This window comes from Aspergillus candidus, assembly GCF_002847045.1.
Source record: "Aspergillus candidus strain CBS 102.13 unplaced genomic scaffold BDW47scaffold_94, whole genome shotgun sequence".
Classification (NCBI taxonomy): Eukaryota; Fungi; Ascomycota; class Eurotiomycetes; order Eurotiales; family Aspergillaceae; genus Aspergillus; species Aspergillus candidus.
Genome location: NW_020194099.1, coordinates 44,366 through 61,331, shown reverse-complemented (window position 1 = coordinate 61,331; position 16,966 = coordinate 44,366). Strand labels below are relative to the sequence as shown.

General features: G+C 52.7%; 9 protein-coding genes across 9 annotated transcripts; 2 read left to right on the top strand and 7 right to left on the bottom strand.

Annotated features, from left to right (window-relative positions):
- Window positions 1-202: 202 nt before the first annotated feature.
- BDW47DRAFT_129996 (NTF2 and RRM domain protein) lies at window positions 203-2,000 on the bottom strand (the record flags this gene model as incomplete). Its single annotated transcript, XM_024817049.1, has 3 exons — window positions 203-496; window positions 560-1,594; window positions 1,683-2,000. 3 exons carry the CDS (start codon window positions 1,998-2,000, stop codon window positions 203-205), a joined length of 1,647 nt encoding a protein of 548 aa, XP_024667414.1.
- A 203-nt stretch (window positions 2,001-2,203) lies between these two features.
- Window positions 2,204-2,809, top strand: BDW47DRAFT_114070 (uncharacterized protein). The gene has a single exon (XM_024814570.1). The coding sequence runs from the start codon at window positions 2,398-2,400 to the stop codon at window positions 2,635-2,637; it is 240 nt and encodes a 79-aa protein (XP_024667413.1). The 5' UTR covers window positions 2,204-2,397; the 3' UTR covers window positions 2,638-2,809.
- Window positions 2,810-3,580: 771 nt separating this feature from the next.
- Window positions 3,581-4,009, bottom strand: BDW47DRAFT_121275 (uncharacterized protein; the record flags this gene model as incomplete). Its single annotated transcript, XM_024815603.1, has 2 exons — window positions 3,581-3,892; window positions 3,959-4,009. The coding sequence occupies 2 exons, from the start codon at window positions 4,007-4,009 to the stop codon at window positions 3,581-3,583; spliced, it is 363 nt and encodes a 120-aa protein (XP_024667412.1).
- A 2,052-nt stretch (window positions 4,010-6,061) lies between these two features.
- On the top strand, window positions 6,062-7,774 carry BDW47DRAFT_129994 (uncharacterized protein; the record flags this gene model as incomplete). Its single annotated transcript, XM_024817048.1, has 4 exons — window positions 6,062-6,124; window positions 6,193-6,223; window positions 6,298-6,439; window positions 6,511-7,774. 4 exons carry the CDS (start codon window positions 6,062-6,064, stop codon window positions 7,772-7,774), a joined length of 1,500 nt encoding a protein of 499 aa, XP_024667411.1.
- Window positions 7,775-7,917: 143 nt separating this feature from the next.
- On the bottom strand, window positions 7,918-8,696 carry BDW47DRAFT_129993 (PMF1/NNF1 family protein; the record flags this gene model as incomplete). Its single annotated transcript, XM_024817047.1, has 2 exons — window positions 7,918-8,212; window positions 8,287-8,696. The coding sequence occupies 2 exons, from the start codon at window positions 8,694-8,696 to the stop codon at window positions 7,918-7,920; spliced, it is 705 nt and encodes a 234-aa protein (XP_024667410.1).
- Window positions 8,697-9,088: 392 nt separating this feature from the next.
- BDW47DRAFT_121273 (putative cAMP receptor-like protein) lies at window positions 9,089-10,593 on the bottom strand (the record flags this gene model as incomplete). Its single annotated transcript, XM_024815602.1, has 4 exons — window positions 9,089-9,373; window positions 9,446-10,012; window positions 10,079-10,280; window positions 10,337-10,593. The coding sequence occupies 4 exons, from the start codon at window positions 10,591-10,593 to the stop codon at window positions 9,089-9,091; spliced, it is 1,311 nt and encodes a 436-aa protein (XP_024667409.1).
- Window positions 10,594-11,698: 1,105 nt separating this feature from the next.
- BDW47DRAFT_114064 (uncharacterized protein) lies at window positions 11,699-12,146 on the bottom strand. Its single transcript, XM_024814569.1, has one exon. The coding sequence runs from the start codon at window positions 11,967-11,969 to the stop codon at window positions 11,781-11,783; it is 189 nt and encodes a 62-aa protein (XP_024667408.1). The 5' UTR covers window positions 11,970-12,146; the 3' UTR covers window positions 11,699-11,780.
- Window positions 12,092-13,415, bottom strand: BDW47DRAFT_121272 (cyclin-dependent serine/threonine-protein kinase phoA; the record flags this gene model as incomplete). Its single annotated transcript, XM_024815601.1, has 3 exons — window positions 12,092-13,006; window positions 13,114-13,137; window positions 13,230-13,415. The coding sequence occupies 3 exons, from the start codon at window positions 13,413-13,415 to the stop codon at window positions 12,092-12,094; spliced, it is 1,125 nt and encodes a 374-aa protein (XP_024667407.1).
- A 409-nt stretch (window positions 13,416-13,824) lies between these two features.
- Window positions 13,825-16,765, bottom strand: BDW47DRAFT_121270 (putative SIR2 family histone deacetylase; the record flags this gene model as incomplete). The annotated part of the gene is made up of 2 exons (XM_024815600.1): window positions 13,825-15,008; window positions 16,699-16,765. The coding sequence occupies 2 exons, from the start codon at window positions 16,763-16,765 to the stop codon at window positions 13,825-13,827; spliced, it is 1,251 nt and encodes a 416-aa protein (XP_024667406.1).
- Window positions 16,766-16,966: the final 201 nt, after the last annotated feature.

Here is a 16,966-nt window from a genome sequence, read left to right as displayed (position 1 = left end):
CTTGAGATGGCCGGGCCTTTTCCTCAACTGCCTGTGTATATTTGCCTCTTTCGGTCTTTCTTTTTTCTGTCCGATATGCTTGGGCTCGGACAGTTGGTTCTGCGCCGTCGGAATGCCCCTTTCCCTTGAAACCCTGCTTTTTTTTCTTTTTTGTTTTCTGTCTTTTGCGTGAATTTATTGATTTTACCTTGGGGGTCACTGCTTAAGCTCCCTGGGACTGGTTGCGGCTCTTAGCGTGCGCGTGGCCGCCCCGGCCGCGAGGAGCAAACCCGCCACGGCCATCCCGCTGGAAACCACCCCGACCCTGGCTGCCGGCACGGTCACCACGGCCGCGTCCAGCACCACCGCGTCCCGCGCCGTAGTTGGCATTACCGTAGGCGCTAGCACGCGGGCGCCGCTCCTCCACGTAGATCTTCTCCGTGCCGATCTGGTGGGGGTTGGCCGCGGTGGCCGCCGCGTAGGCAGCGGCGTCCGCAAACTCGACAAACGCACAGTTCTAGGGAGGAAACGTCAGTTAAAGAGGGCGTTCGGTGGAGGGAATATGGGGAGTTCGACTTACCTTGGTGCGGCTCACATCAAAGTGGTTGAGCTTGCCAAAGCGGGAAAGGGCCTGACGCAGCAAAGACGCGTCCACCTTGTCGGTCACGTTCTTCACGTACGCCTGGACCCCCTGTTCCTCACCCGCACGGGACTGGGTCTTTTTGTGTTCGTGGCCGGCCGTCTGCCACCCCGCGCTATCAGTCGACGGCTGGGCCGGGGTGCTCTCCGGAGCCGCGGCGGGGGCGGCCGCCGGGGCGGGCGCAGAGCCACTGGCAGGAGCGGTAGGAGCGGCAGCGGCAGCAGGGGCAGCAGTAGCAGCAGCAGCAGCAGCAGGCTTAGCGGGCGCGGCGGGCGCGGCGGGGACGGCCGGCACGACGGGAGCCGCCGCACCGGTAATCTTGGACGCGATGTTGGCCCACGTCTTGGGAACCGCGCGGGCGGGGGGCACATTCTCCTTGGCGGGTGCGGGCGCCTCCTGCACCGGCGCCTGGGTGGGCTCGGGGGTGGGCTCGGGGGTGGCGGGCTTCTCGGGCTGGACCACTTCGGGCTCGGTCGGTTTGGCAACCTCCGTAGCCGCCTCAACCTGAGCTCCGTTGGTCTGAGGGGCCGGTGCCTCCGGTTGCACTTCGGCGCCATTCTCCTCGGGCTTCTCAACCTTCTCCTCAGCCTGGACCGCGGCGACCGCTTCCTCGCTGGCGGGGGCGTCATCCACCGCGGCCGGGGCGGCCTCCTCGGCGGCCGGGGCCACAGCTTCGACGGCGGGCTTCTCGGCAGGGGCCGCAGGGGCCGCGGCCGGGGCGGGGGCCGACTCCTCGTTCACGACCTCTTCCTCCTCCTCCACCAGGTACCGGAAGATGTCATTGAGCACGTAGTAGCCATTGGGCTGTTCGGCCAGCACGAAGGTCTGGACGAACTTGCGGGAGGGCTCGGACTTGTTGGAGATCTCACCGATGACCGAGACCAAGATGTTGTCGAACGAGGCCTGGGAGTCCACGTTGAGGACACGGACCTTGCATTCTTGGAAGTCCAGCTGCTTGATCTTATCGTTGATGGCCTAGAGGGGGATTGAAGGCCACGGTCAGTCCAATGCATTTGGGGTAAAAACCATAGTCCAAGAGGGCAGTGGAAAGAGATGAACTCACCTTTTGACCGACGGCGACGGGAACGGACTCGGCCTCGGTGCCAAAGACCAACTGCGAGCGGCGCGAATAGAAGAGGTGCAGCTTTTCCGGGCTGCGGCTCATGTTGGTGTAGTACTGCTCGACAAAGTACCAGCCAACCTCATCCTTGGAGATGCTGTTCTTCTGGTCGGGGACGGGCGCATTGCTCGGGGTGGAGGAGGGCGCCGGCTGGAAATTCGCCGCACTGTTCATGGGGGCGGGGACGTGGCTGTAGGAGTCCGGGTAGACGTGTTGCGCCGGGAAGGTGCCGTTGACGGGAACCTGGGCAGTGTCGGCCATGGTGAAAGGAATTGGAGAAAATTGGAGAAAAAGTTGAGGTGTAGAAATTGAAATTGTCGTTCGAAAGGCGAAACGTTTGGGTGGAGCCGAGTAACAAGAGCTCAATGCCAAAAGGAAAAAAAAAAAAAAAGGTATCTAGAATGAAAAGTGTCTAGGGTGGCAAGAGTAGAGGAGAAGAGATCTAGACACAAGAAACAAAGAATAAAACTTTTCCCCGATCGCTAGACTGTGAAGAAGCCGGGTCAGTATTTCGAGCCAAGATCCGGGATCTGTAGGGGATTAATTGGGGGAGGAGTCGAGGTGTGTGTGGGCGCGTGGGCGGGTGTGTGCGGATTTGCGAGTAGTGTGGAAGGGTGGCTCACAATGCTCAAGAGAAAAAGCCACAAGACCCCAAGAGATGCAGCAAAAGTGGATGTCCTTTTGTAAGAAAGGAAGAAGAAGAAGAAGAAAAAGGAGAGAGAGAGAAAAAAAAAAAGAAGAAGAAGAGAAGAAGAAAAGAAGGAGAAGGGAAAAAGGCGCGGTGTCGGTGGATAACAGAAAGGTGAAGAGTTCCGGGGAGGAAGATTGTTGTGTGATCCTGATAGGATTGTTACAGACCGAGGGAATCACTGGGGACGAAAATGAAAAACACGACTAGAAGATCGAGTATGGATAGTGGGAGAGGGTCGACTGAGTAGTCTAGCAAGGATAAGAAGGAAGAGTGAAGCAGAAGGTTTGAGATTGAGTGAAATGGATAGGTGGAAGGTGAGAAGGGAGAGAGATTTGACAGAGTGAAGAGAAGAGGTGAGAAAGACAAGATGTGATTGAAAGAGAAGAAGAAGAAGAAGTTGAGGTCAAAAGTCGGAAGAATCAATCGAACCCGCAAGTGCGGCGGATCCCTCCCGGCCGTGCTGTCGCTCACCGCCTGCTGCATTGGGACGGACGCGCCCGAGTCGGCGGGTTGACAGCGTCATTGTAGAAGGAAGTCCTACAGTGTTCTCAACTGGCATGAGTTGAGTATACATACTATACAATGATTGCGGTGATGCATCATGATCCATGCTTTGCTGGAATCCACAGGAGACAGAGAGTTAAAAGGCACAGGTCTCTAAGTTTTGAATTTCCGTTTTTCGCAGGCAGGCGGTTCATGGGATCCAATTCTTCTATAATCATGTGGGGTGATACCCGAACCGCTGTAGCTCTATCAACATGGCGGGACTGGACACTGGTGAATGCAGAAGACACCTTACATCGCCAGTGGCGGAAGATTGGCCACACTATCCTGTACAGCCCAAAACCAATCTTCGCAACACTAGGAAACAAGATACCAATCATGGAAAAGAGCAGGTTTGAACATAATGATAAATAAGAGTATCAATAAAAAGGGAGGGGTATGAGATGACGGAGATGACGGATTGACAGTCAACAGAAATACACTCGGGCAAACACGTGCAGACAGAACAAACTCAAAAGGACCAGAACGGAAACCAAGCGCAAGAGGTATCAAAAGAAACAGAGGATTGCAAAACAAGAATCAAAGAAACGGGAGGACGAGAAAAGAGACGAGAAAGGCAGGTAAAAGACAGAAGAGGAATAGATGCTTAATGGCCAGTGACCTTGCTGATAGGCTTTTCGCTCAGAACCGGTTTCCGCATCACCGCATCCTGGCTGGTCATTCGGCGGCCCAGAGCACGTTCCACCTTGGCGCCCAAGGCCAATTTGCCCATGCTATCGGTCTTCTCGGCGGTCGGGACGAAACGTTGCTGCGTCAGGGGTTTGTTCTCCAGGCGCTCGAGGCCGTCGCGGAGGTTACGGACTTCGGCGATGCGGGGATCGCCGCTGGCGATGCTTCCGTTCGACGAGACCATCGAGGGGGCGCCGCTCACGGTGGAGAATCGCTTGGAGGCTCGGTTCTAGATCGCAAGCTGTCAGACGGAGACCATAGGCGGCGCGTACGTTGTGACTGTTGATTCACTTACGGACTGCGCCATGATGGGTCGCTCAGAGTCCAGGGAAGTGTGTCTTGCCATCGCTAATTTGTTTTATTTTATTTTATTTTTTTTTGAGAGTGATTCACCGGTTCGTCAGGTGGGGGAAAAGAGAGTTGCGAATCGTGGAAGTTGGTCGGTCGGATTGTAGGATACCTATAGTTTGCGACCGACATGTTAGTCTGATTAAATCGGATAAATGGCATAGACGGAATTATTCGTCGTAGGGTGAAGAAAGTGGGTATGGATAGATTAAATTGACGGGAGATGAGAATGTGCCAGGGTGCAGATGCATTTAATCATCGACTGCCGTTGTAGCAGGAACCTTGACTGAACGCGGGAAAAGACATCATGCGCCTATCCTTACCTAAACCAACAGATAGGAGGGATAAAATTGGGGGGGGAAGAGAGGGGGAAAACCGAGGAGGAGAAATTGGGGAAGAAATCAGAATTCAGCAACTAGAGGGGGGAGACAGGTATTTGAAAGTAGTCAGGAGAAGAGATTGAGGGGGGCGGCAAAGGAGGGAAAAAGAGAACGAGAAGTGAGAGAGAAAGAGAGAGAGAGAGAGTGAGTGAGTGAGTGAGACAAGCCATGGGTGAGCGTGGGTGGGTCTCAGTTGATTTAACCTCACTCGGCCATGCGAAACAGCCTAACTTGGGATGATTGTGGATGATTGTCGGTGGGTTTTCCCTGTGGGATTATAGATAAATATCTGTGGACTTGTTTATACAGGTTAATACAGGTTGAGTTGTTATGAGGGTTTAATATGAAGGAATCCAGATATCCTATATCCTCAATCCCTACGGAGGAATAAAGGGGGAGACCGATATGTTCAAATAACATTAAGGGACAGAAGTTAGAGACCAGTCTGAATCAGAACCAACAACCAAGAAAAGAAAACAGAAGAAAAAGAAAGTAAAATGACAATCAGCCGAGAAAAGTAAAAGAAAGGACGATCAATTAAGGACTGAAGCCGGAGCAAGACGTGGGGAAATCATTCAAAATCTATTAGTACTAATTAGTAGTATCCTGTCATGCCACCTCCTATCCGTTTTTGTTATTCTTTCGTGATAATTCTATCTTTATATATATATAATTAGAATGGTAGTGACAGGTTATATTCTTATATCGACAGGCCAACAGACCATATTAAGAATATTAATGATAATAATAATTATCATAATCTAATCATGACTTAAGAAGAACAAGAACAAGAACAAGAACAAGAACAAGGATAAGAACAAGGATAAGAACAAGGATAAGAGTAACAATCAGAAGGATAAGAAAATAAATAAGAATAATAACTGGATAAAATAACCAGGATTCTCCGCCACGTGCCTCAAAGCCACGCGAGCATCAGCCGAGGACGGTTAGCATCTGACCCAGTATTGGCCATGTTGATTCCTTAACTCAGCACTAACCTGTCTAGCCCTTCTTCAGAGATTTTTACTCGACATATCTCTAGCATGTGTGAGGTATTAATTACTATGAATTACTGATCCTGAAGAATGGAAATCCTTTCTTTCAAAGCTGTTGGTGGAAGATCGACATGACCCTTCCGTAGTCTGTGTGGTATGGTCATGTCTTACATCGCCCACTTGCGGATGTTGATCAGTATGCTAACCAACTAGATAATCATCAGTAACTAGTAGTTACTGTTCGTCTGGGTATAATTAGGATTATCCTACATGGTCAATTCCTACCATACTTGACTCCTGTGGTTAACTAGCCTGTGGTCTAATATCTCTGGTCAATATATAGGCCTACCTACTGGTTGATATAGATCCCAATCCTCAGGTATCCATCATATCAAACAGATCAATGCCTTAAACCACGCCATACATAAATGTCCATAAGATGATAATAGACCGAGCGGTGTGGTTGGCGGTGTAAGAAAACCCCACGGTGATTGATAACGAACCCGAAATGAAAATACGGAAAATAAACCGATTAAAACAGACGTCATTCTTTTTTTTTCCCCATCTGGCTCCCCGATCCAAAGACAGACAACACAATATTAAACAATAATAAGTGAAAGGAAGGAAGAAAGAAAGAAAGTAAAACAATACTGAATTGCGTGATTGATATCCACCATGCCTAAACCAAAGTCTTATTTGAGAGAGCCGAAGCTGAAGAAGAAAGCGGCGGTCCAGAAGGTTAGTCTTTCCCCTCTACTGTCCCCCGGAGCTGCCTCTCATCTGGGATGGCTGACCGTAATGATTAGGGCCCGGAGACAGCCGATGAGTATTTAGCCGGTATGTCTAGTCTTCCTGATCGGATTCCATCCAACTATAACCATGATATCTGAATATCATATTAACCCCAGTAGTCGGCGTCGAACAGGAAGAAGCAGGCGAGAAATGGCGCGCCGGCGACGCCGCCAAATCCATGCGCTTCTTCATGCGCGCCATCGCTACCTACGACGAGGGCTTGAAAAAGCACCCCGATGCTTTTGATCTCGCGTACAACAAGTATGTTCAATCCCAGTCACCAATCTAGTCAATTCATCTATGGACCCTAAACCATAACTGACAACTACCAGAGCCCGCGTCCAATATGAAATCACCCAACACCCCAAACTCGCCTCCCAGCTGCCTGCTCCCTTGGTCGACATCCTCAACATCACCCTCAAGTCCCACCGCGACGCCCTAACCATGGAGCAAGACAACGCAGACACCCTGTTCAACACCGCCCAGGTTCTGACCAGTCTGGCCGAGGCCATCACCGATACCAAGCATCCCTCCGGGGACCGGCTTTCCCAGGCGGCCAATTTCCTGCAGGAGGCTGTCGAGCTGTTCCAGCGGTGTCTGCTGCTGCAGGAGATGCGGTATACCGAGATGCAGGAGCATATCAAGCAGATCCAGTCCGGTGAGATGGACGTCCCGGAGCAGCAGTCGCAATCGAACGTCGAGCCCGCAGGCGAGGACAAGCCCTCCGAAGAACCGGAACAGGAGCAGTGGGCCGCCATCGTGGAGCCCATCACCAAGGATACCCTAGTCGACACCGCCGTGGCGCAGCTGGACACGCTGACAGCGCTCTGCAATCTGCTGACCTTCGATCCCGGCGTCGGGCTGGCCTGGGTCGAAGAGTACTCATCCGATTCGCTCCAGGAGAAGATCACAGCCTACGTCGCGGACTCGAACAGACAGTACGAGGCGTACCTGGCCCGGGCCAAATTCGCCTGCGCCCTGAACGAAGTCCTCTACCGCGGCGAGAGGATCGACGTCGAAACGTACTCCCAGGTAATCAGCCGCGCGTACGGTCCCGACTTGGATATCTCGTCCGACCCCGACGGTCTCTGCAGCAAGGCGGATGCGCTCTTGGCATTCAACACCGCAGTTGGCGACTTGCCGCCGTCCCAAGGGCCTGACGCTTTTGCGAATGCTTTGACTCTGCGATGGGAAGCACTCTCGGCAGCCTTGGACAGCCTGACCAAAGCCACCAAGCTTCCCAGCGCCGAGAACCTGCCCAAGATCCACCTAGCCAGGGGCGACGGGGAGATGAACCGATGGAAGCTCGGCATGTCGCCGTGGGAGTACCCAACCGCCCAGCAGAATGGCGCCGTCCTTCTCCGGAATGCCCAGACGTACTACCGCGGCGCGGCCGCTCTCGCCCGCAGGGACGGAGCCACAGACGAGGAACGAGACGCGACATGCAAGGAGGCTATTGCGGCTGCGTTGGGCGGTGAAAAAGAGAAATTGGCCAATCTCAAGGCTACAGCTCCCAAGGAGCTGTTGGCGGTGGCCGAAGACGTGGTGGAAGACGGATGGATACCCCCGGCAGATATGGAAGCCTTGTTGTTGTAATATAGCTGTCACTGTAAGAACCGACCAAATAATGGAATCAACCTCATGAACCAAAAGAACGAAGAAGGAAAAAGAAAAGTGTACCTACCCATACTACCATCTCTCCGCTCCCATGCACAAGGACAAAAACCTTCGTCCACCCCTCATTTCTCAGACCGCGTCCTCAGCTCTTCCTCCATCTGGATCGCATCCTTACGGAGATCATTCTCCGAAGTAAACTGGCTAGCAGCAGCAGCAGCGCCCTCAAGGTCACCAACCACGGCCTCCAGATTCTTCAACAGACTATCGATTTCCATCCGCTGGGCCTGGACCTTCTGCGATAATTCCTCGTTCTGAGCATGCGTCGTCTCGATCTTCACATCGAGAGCCTCCTGCGCTTCCTGCAGGTAGGGCGCAAGACGGGCCTTGTACAGTTCATCCGGGGAGAGTGTATGCGGTCTGCAAAATACCAACAATTAGCCATCCACCAACAATCCAAGAAAAGAAAGAAAGAAAAAGAGAGAAAAACATACGCAACAACCCCGCCCTCCCCCTCCCCCTCCTTATCATAATTATCCCTCCTAAACCTCGCCTCCCCCACCAACCGATCAAGCTCATTCAACTGCCCAATCGCATCCCTCTCATGCAGAATATCCTCAAACTCCGCCTTGGCACTCTCCTCCAGCTTCGCATTCAACTGCCTCCACACGGACTCCAAACTCCCCGGGACATGAGTCGCCGGGGTAGGAAAACACCCCGAGAAATTCGCAAAGGAGTTCGCGCGCAGTGTGCGCGCCAGGGCTTGCTCGAAGACGGCTTGGAGACGCGATGCGCGGGGGCCGGGCGTTTGAGCGACGGGGGCTGGGGGCGGCGGGGAGGGGGATGCTGCTGCTGCGCGTGAGGCGCGGCGGCGTTGGCTGGTCGTGCTTAACTGGTCGGGCATTTTGTGTGTGGCTCGTTGGCAGAGTTGATTTGGAGGTTTCTCTTTTTGGGAGGTTTTGGTTTTCGCGCGAGGGATTGGGTGGAGGTGTTGTTGTATTAAGCGTCGCGCGGGTTGCGATAAGGATCCGCCTCGGGACGCGTGGGACACGTGATCTGTATAGACCTGAATGGCAGGCGATGGTTTAGTTATATGGTTGCAAGAGTAGGCATATGTAAATACCATGATTATTTTAATTAGATGATCATTGTCTATACATATATGTACATATTACAGCATCCAGTATAGCAGCCACATACACTCCCAATGTCATAAAAAAGTCAATGCGATTGAAGTTTATATATATATTTTGTACTTGAAATTAACCCTATTTATGGAAATCTAACAATAACCAACTAATCTGACAACAACTCCCTCTCATCCACCCCCCAAGGCTGAGCATGAAACCTCCCCCCAGCCCTCTCCCTAACACCCATAGCGCTGCCCTGACTCGACCCCGCCAACCGGTCCTTTTTCAAACGCGCAAACGCTTCTTTAAAAGCCGGCCACGATATCGACACATAGATGATACTATTCCAGAACCCCTGCAGCGGCAACACAAAGCTCGACACGTAATTCAATGCAAAGTTGAAATCCCCGGGGTGGAAGATCCCATACGCTCGGTTGACTGTTGATGGGACCTGCGTATGATCATATTCGTGAGTGAGTAATCTTGTGGGCGCTCGGCGAGGACATGTTACGGGGATACATACCCATGTAATTAGCATCGCGCAGAAGAAAAGAATGGCGTACTTGGTGTACACCCACGCAGCGGAGCTAGCGTCTGAGCGCATACGGCGGCGTTGAGGTAGAGGAGTAATAGGTGGAAGAGGTGGAGGAGAAGGAAAAAGAGGAGAAGCAATAGTAGTAGCAGTAAAACACTGTTCGAGGTCATTCTGATCAACCTGCTTTGAAGCGGCAACGCAGCACTCCGGCCTGGCGATACCGCCCCCCTCAATGGAAACCGAGTAAGGGTCGTACAGCGACTGAACCCGACTCGACACGACGGCCGCCACGGTCCGGACCGCTTCGGTGTCCCTGTGCGTTGGCTCGCTTGTGATGCGGATCTCGGTCGTTCTGGTTAACCCTCGTCGGAGGGGTCTCTCGACATCGAGGGCGGAGTCGTGCCCGCCGATCTCCTCTAGCTGGCGCCGCTGCTTGTAGATGACGCTGCCGGCGCGTGCGTAGATGACGAATGTAAGGAACACTACGAACCACACGGGGCCGTAGAAGGTTGCGATGCGGAGGAAGTCCCAGGAGTCTGAGACCCAGCACCAGAGCTATAGTGATTGGTTAGTTTGCATTCGAGCTGGCGGCTGTGGGGTTGGGTTTAGAAGGAGACGCACGGTGGCTGAGCCGTATATAGCCCCTCGGCTTTCGCTCACGACGAAGAGATACGTGAAAGCTGGGATGAACGGGAGGCCGTAGCAGAAGAGCAGATATTTCCACTCTAGCTGGCGCAGCCGTTCTGAGTTGTACTTATGGAAGAATGTGAGGTAGACGTTGCAGGCCATGGCGAACGTCCATAGCGCATCGGCCGGCATGAACCTGTGAATCCGCTGGCTGAGAAGACATGGTCAGACAGCTAGGGACGATTGACATACCACTGAATCAAGAAGCCTTGAAAATGACACAGAGGCGTGTTGATCCCTGCTTGCATCCCTGTTGCCGAGATAATAGTCGCGATGTTGGTCATCATGTTGCCCCAGGAGGCGAAGAAGACCAGCCTGTTGATGGGCTTGCGGAAGGAAGGCGAAGAGAGGAAGGAGATGACGATGACAGCCGTTCCGATCAGAGAGACGACGGAGCAGACACGCTCTGTGAACCCGATGGCATATCGTTGGTGTGGTGGCACTGTCATGGTATTTGTTTTGGGCTTGGGATGTCCGGATGTCTTTCGTATACCACGTCTAGATATATAAAAGGATCCACAACGGCGTGAGCCCTACAATACAGTCAGATCACCAATCCAGAAGTAAAGAATAGCATGGCCTTTCAACCGGAGGTGGGGTCCGACCCGGATGGAATCACGGCATATAATATATGTGGTTATAGTCAGCGAGCATATGAGATAAAGAAAAAGCAAGGGCCAGGCTGTGCGCGAGGCAGCTCGTCCCAAGGCAAGCGGTCCGTACATATCAGTACTACATTTGGGCTCTTCGCATCAACCATGGACAGAAGGGCGCCTCGGTGTTGATCTGTTCCCACCTATGAGGGCGGCTGTGATCATGCGTCCAAACTCCATGCCCAGTCGGAGCATGTCAGTGTCGTACATCTGGATCGACTAGGAACTTATCATTCAATCAATGTGCACGGACTATGCTCTACACTTTCTAAATCAAGTCAACGCGCTGTTCATGCAGGGCCGAATGGTCCCTAATGCCGCGCGTCGCATAGTCTGTTCTTTGAGGACACCCATATGAGAAGAGGTACAACCCAAAAGGCCAGGTCAGTGGTCCATCCTCTAGACTGATAGACAACCTTGTGTAGATCGAGAAAGAAGGACAGTGGGACTGTGAGACTAGAGCCTGGGGAAGTCGGGCTCTACCTCAAAGCGGGGATGGGACTATATGCTAGGGCTTATCTAACAAAGAAATGTCAAGTCGCCCGGCATCGGCGTGGGATCTTCATGATCAAGAAATGGCTAGTGTCCTCATGGTCTTTCAGCCTGTGGATTGTGTTCTGCATGAACTCTATCCAGTCGACTAGACCCAGGGGTTTGGGCTATTGCATTCGTGATCATTCATCCGCCGATGGTCTTCAGCTGTTGATTGATGTCTAGCATCTTTGATTGATGTATAGCAAGTCTTAACTGATATCTAGTAGTTTTGACTGCTGTCCAGCAAAGTATCGCGGGCTGATGCGCAGATTCTTCCAAGTGACCAGGTCGAGGGGAGAACAATCGTTACTTGTACTAGTATTATCCAGTTGGGAAGGTAGTAGAATCGGGTTACTTCAGAAGATGTTCCAATTAGTCTCATTCGCCAGTCGCTGAATTCAAGTCACAATCAATAAGTGTCGCAAGCAAAGTGGCGTGCCTCTTGGTGGTCACCCCGATGCATGGTGAGAACAAAGAAATCGCCCAGATAGAATCAAACAAAACATATTTAAGTAATAAGATAGAGTAAAAAAAATAAACAGGAACAAAAGACATTCAATAACCTTCCTTGCCAAAACAACGCCACACTCTCCAGTTATACTAATGCGTTCATCATCTCGTCGCACCTGGTCGGCCATAATATGCACACGGCACAAAGAAAATGGGATGACGAGCGAACAAAGGGAGGAGGAAGCCAGCCGCCCCGGTACGTCTCCTTTGCTTCCCGCAAGAGACGGTCGAAACAAAACTCGAACTCGAATTAATATGCTTGTTGCGGTGGGATCATGCCTCCATAGGCGCCTGCCATCTGATGTTGTTGTTGCTGCTGCTGTTGCTGCAATTGTGCCTGCAACTGCGGGAGGTCATGGAACCAGGGATGTTGCAACGCGTCATGCGCGCTAACCCGCATTTCCGGTCGGAGTTGGAGCATGCGATTCAACAGGTCGAGTCCGAGCGGATCGATCTGGGGGAGGATGACGCCAAGGTCATTGGTCGGATAGACATGGAAATTCGGCTTATATTCGGGCAGTTGGGAGATCCCGGGCCACGAGCGTTCTGACGGCGTGCCCATTAGGCGGAAAATTTTCTGCAACTGGTCCTCGTTCGTGGTCCCTGGGAAGAGGGGACGGCCCGTGTACAACTCTGCCATGATGCACCCGGCCGACCAGATATCAATACTCGTGTTATACGTCCGGCTGCCGAGAAGGACGTCGGGCGCGCGGTACCACAGCGTCACCACTTCATTCGAGAAGGTATTGACTGGGATACCGAAAGCACGAGCCAGGCCGAAATCTCCCAGCTTCAACTGGCCCTTCTTGTTGATCAAGAGGTTCTGCGGTTTCAAGTCGCGATGAAGGACCCGGTTTTCATGACAGAATGCAATGCCCTTGAGGAGTTGATGCATGAATGACTTGATCGTCGCTTGATCCAATTGGCCCCGATCAGGCCGGGTGTCCATGTACTTCTTGAGATCCTTGTCCATGTACTCGAAGACCAGCATCAACTTGTTTTCCGTGTGGATGACATCGTGAAGCGACACAATACTCTCATGTTTCAACTCCTTCATCAACGAGATCTCACGAATGGCTGTCGACGGAGTCCCCTCCTCGGAATCGAGATGGATCTCTTTCAGAGCGACCAACTCACCCGTCTGCCGGTTTCGCCCCTTGAACACCTGTTGCCAAACTGGTTACATTATGAAACGATGGAGAGAGCGGAAGAGATGGAGGTATATTTCCCACCCCCAAGAAGGGAGAGGATATCAGAGTGAATTTCACGTACGGTGGCATAAGTGCCTTCACCAAGCTGAAGAATAACGGAATCACAGTTAGTCTATGATCACACGAACCCTGGTCCGGCCAAGAAGACACAGACAGAGCAGAAGATTATGCGCCTACCTTCTCCAACTGTTGAAATGAGCTAGGTTGTTTATCCATGGCTGATGATGCGGAGACAACTGTCGGGCGTGGTTGCAAATGGGTGGGGAAGAGGAAGAACTTGGGAGAAACGATCTGAGAGATGGGATCGCGCGAGGTGGAGGATGAACTGGCAGTACGAAGGGGGGTGTTATTGGTGATGTCCATATAAATAATGAAATAATCAGGTCGAAGAGAGGAGAAAGAAGAGGTTAATAAGATAAAAGTCGCAGTAGAAGAAGAAGAAGAGTGAGAGATGGTCTGGATTCCGCAAGCGCGGGGCTTCCCACGTTTCCCGCGGCCGCGATAGTCCGTCTCTCCCACCGCCTTCCCCTTCCTGGCGCTTACATCCATCACGATCACTCTACGCAAATCATTGCTTATCGTTATGCATGTTTGGAACTCTAGCTGGTCTTCTGGCGCTTATGCCTTGTAGTGATGCATCCATTTACCACACATCATGTACACTGGGATCAGCTGAGTCCCCATGAACGGTAGGCACTCTGATAGGTGGTCTATCCTGGGCCAAAATTACATACAGTCTGCGCGGTCTATGGCTTCCTCCCCCTGCATGGACTTAATACATCCTGTGATGAAGATCAGGCAGCTGTGACGCAACCGGGGGGAGAATCGACTCGGACGGGAAACTGCAACGTATGTGCTGGGACCCGATCGGATCCCCTTTCCCTTGTGCCAATTCACTAAAGAGGACCGGTTCGTTCCGGACACCGCCTAAATTGATGATACCAATGGGCATGCCGCGTTTCTGGGCCCTGTCCACCAGTCGCCAGGCCGAATACGTGGCAAGACTGCTGCCAAGCACCAAGAGTCTTCCAGCATCATCGATGGCCTCCTCTGCGGCGACCCTGACCGCCGGGTCGATGTTTTCTCCAAACATGATGACGGCCGGTTTCAACACCCCAGCAGTAGACGTCGGAAGCCAAGCTCCATCGTTTTCAACGTCAACGTTGGTCCGTGTGCCATCTTCGAGACGAGGAGGCTTCTCCGCACACGTAGGACATGGTGGGTATCGAAAAGTAGAGTATGGAGCCTCGGCCAGATCCACATCACCGTCCGGATTCAGCTTGAGACCCTTCCGTCGTTGCTCAGCAGGGTTGTCTGTGTCGAGTGCTCCGCTCGTGACCACCCTCTCCAGAAACTCGGCCCAAGCGGGGTTGAGCTTCTCCAACGACTTCTGGAATTCCTTCCGAGAAAACTGATTGCGACAGCTCGTGCACACGACAGACCTCAAGTAGCCATGAAGCTCCAGGGTAGGCAGCGTGGGATGTGCGATGGAATGGAAAGAGTCGACATTCTGGGTCACCACGGAGCTGATGTAGCCCTTGGCGCCGATGTCCCGGATGGCCTCATGGGTTGTATTCGGCTTGGCTTTCTGCAGGCCCGGCCATCCGACAAAGCTTCGAGCCCAATACCGCTTGCGGGACTCATGCTGTCGCACAAATTCATGGAAGTAAATCGGCCGATAATTCTTGTTGGTGACATACGTGCCGTTCTCTCCTCGATAGTCCGACAGACCTGACGCGACGGAGATGCCAGCGCCGGTCAAAAGGACCGTTTGAGAGTAACGCCCGACATCGACCCCACGCAGATACGGAGACGGAGAGGCCGTCAAGAAAGATCCAAGAGCATCGATGGCCCCAGCAAGCGTGCGCGCGGACGGGGGAACAATGATCGGCGAAGGCAGCGGCCCAGTCAAAGGAATTCGGATCGAGGGTTTCGTCATTGAAGACGCATGCTTGGCTGATACAACTCGAGAAGTTAGTGTGGAGTGCACGACCAATGTCACGGCTCGTTCATTTGAAGCAAATGAGGCAAGTGACTTCCTTCCGTTCTATGGAAGGTCCAATCTTGAAGATGGATTGAATCATTCAGTTCATCTTCTGCGCGAAACAGCAGGACGACCCACTGATGACTAATAGACATCTTATCGATAAGGATCACATGACATGGCCGTTTTCAATGTTGCGACTGGGAGTATCTCTCTCGAGGACTGTTGTAACTACAACCTGGCATGTTCGCTAATATCAGAGTGGCAGTCTGAAAAGCCAATACCATTGCTGGTGGATTTGATCTGTGGGATCTCTGGGACGACCCAGACATCGTCATACGAGATAGCGGAAATTTCCCCGGATATCACCACGTGATCCCGCAGAGTCTTCAAGACGTCATTGTCAGGGCTTCTTTCATGCCTAGTCCACCTGGATCATTCGCTCTTCAAATAGACCTCCCAGTGTTCCTCAATATACAGTACATTGTGGCTGAACGGGCAGTTGGTGCCAATCTACCCCCCTGGCGCCGCTCTCACCATGTTTCCCTCGCAACTGGGTAACGTTGATCTCGAGGCGCTGAGCGGCATCTGTGGGTAAGTATTGTTCTCCCGGGGGAAAAAAAAAAGAAACAAAGGGGGAAGGAATAGCAGGAGATGTGGGAGAGAAAATTGCAGCATCTACTAACCACTGCCATAGCTCTATATCCATTACCTGCTGGGTAGTCGTCTTCTCCCCTCAGATCATTGAAAACTTTCGCCGCGGCTCTGCAGATGGCCTTTCGCTTCTATTCCTCATCGTGTGGCTGGCGGGCGATGTATTCAATATCCTTGGGGCGGTTCTCCAGGGGGTGTTGCCGACGATGGTCATCCTAGCCGTGTATTATACACTCGCCGACATCGTGTTACTCGGACAATGTTTCTACTACCGCGGATTCACCCTGCAGGAGCCATCCTCGTCAGTATCTCGCGCAGAGGACAGCGGGCCCAACGATCCCGGGAACCCGTCTTCTGCTGCTGGGGACAGCGGCCTGTCATCCGAGCGGACAGCCTTACTATCCAGGAAAAACGCGCAATCCTACCAGTCAACTCCTCAACCACACCACTCCCTCACCCAAAACTCCCAGCACACACCACCCCCACTCCTCTCCCCCTCAACCCACCGCCGCCACTCAGCAGCGTCCTCACTCCTCCGCCCCATAGTAGACGGAACGCACCTCTCCCCAGCAACACCATTCATTGAACCCACCGATCCCAAGACCAAAGCCCGCCGAGCCCGTCAAATCAGCACCCTCCAATCGATCCTCATCAAGACCTCCGCCGTCGCCCTCGTCTGCGCAGCCGGCATCCTGGGCTGGTACGTGAGCCCGGCCTCCTCCCCCTCCAAACCCAAAGACCCATCAACACCGGACGACTCTCTCAAATTCGACACCCTCGGCCAGATCTTCGGCTACCTCTGCGCCGTCCTCTACCTGGGCTCCCGTCTTCCCCAGATCCTCCTCAACTACCGCCGCAAGTCCACGGACGGTGTCTCGCTGCTCTTCTTCCTGTTTGCATGCATAGGCAATCTGACTTACGTGCTCTCTATCCTTGCCTACTCCCCCGTCTGTCCGTCCGAGACAGGCGGCCGCTGTAGCCCGGATGACGCCGCCGCGCAGTACGGACGGTATGTTCTCGTTAACCTCTCCTGGTTGATTGGCAGTTTGGGGACCTTGTTCTTGGATATGTGCATCTTTGTTCAGTTTTTCTTGTACCAGGAGGGTGGAGAATCAGACGAAGAGGCTAGTGGGGAGAGTAGTAGGGGGTGAGAGATAGGGTTGCATACTACTAAAATTCATGCATATGCGTTGTGGGGGCGGGGTTGGGTTTACGAAGGGGAGTTGCTTTTATCCGGGCGTTCTAGGTTTTAAAGATGGGTATTGGCTTATCTATT

Bases quoted from the DNA above. Each gene is read 5' to 3' on its own strand.
- BDW47DRAFT_114064 (XM_024814569.1), bottom strand. From the start codon at position 11,969: ATGGCCGACCAGGTGCGACGAGATGATGAACGCATTAGTATAACTGGA.
- BDW47DRAFT_114070 (XM_024814570.1), top strand. From the start codon at position 2,398: ATGCAGCAAAAGTGGATGTCCTTTTGTAAGAAAGGAAGAAGAAGAAGA.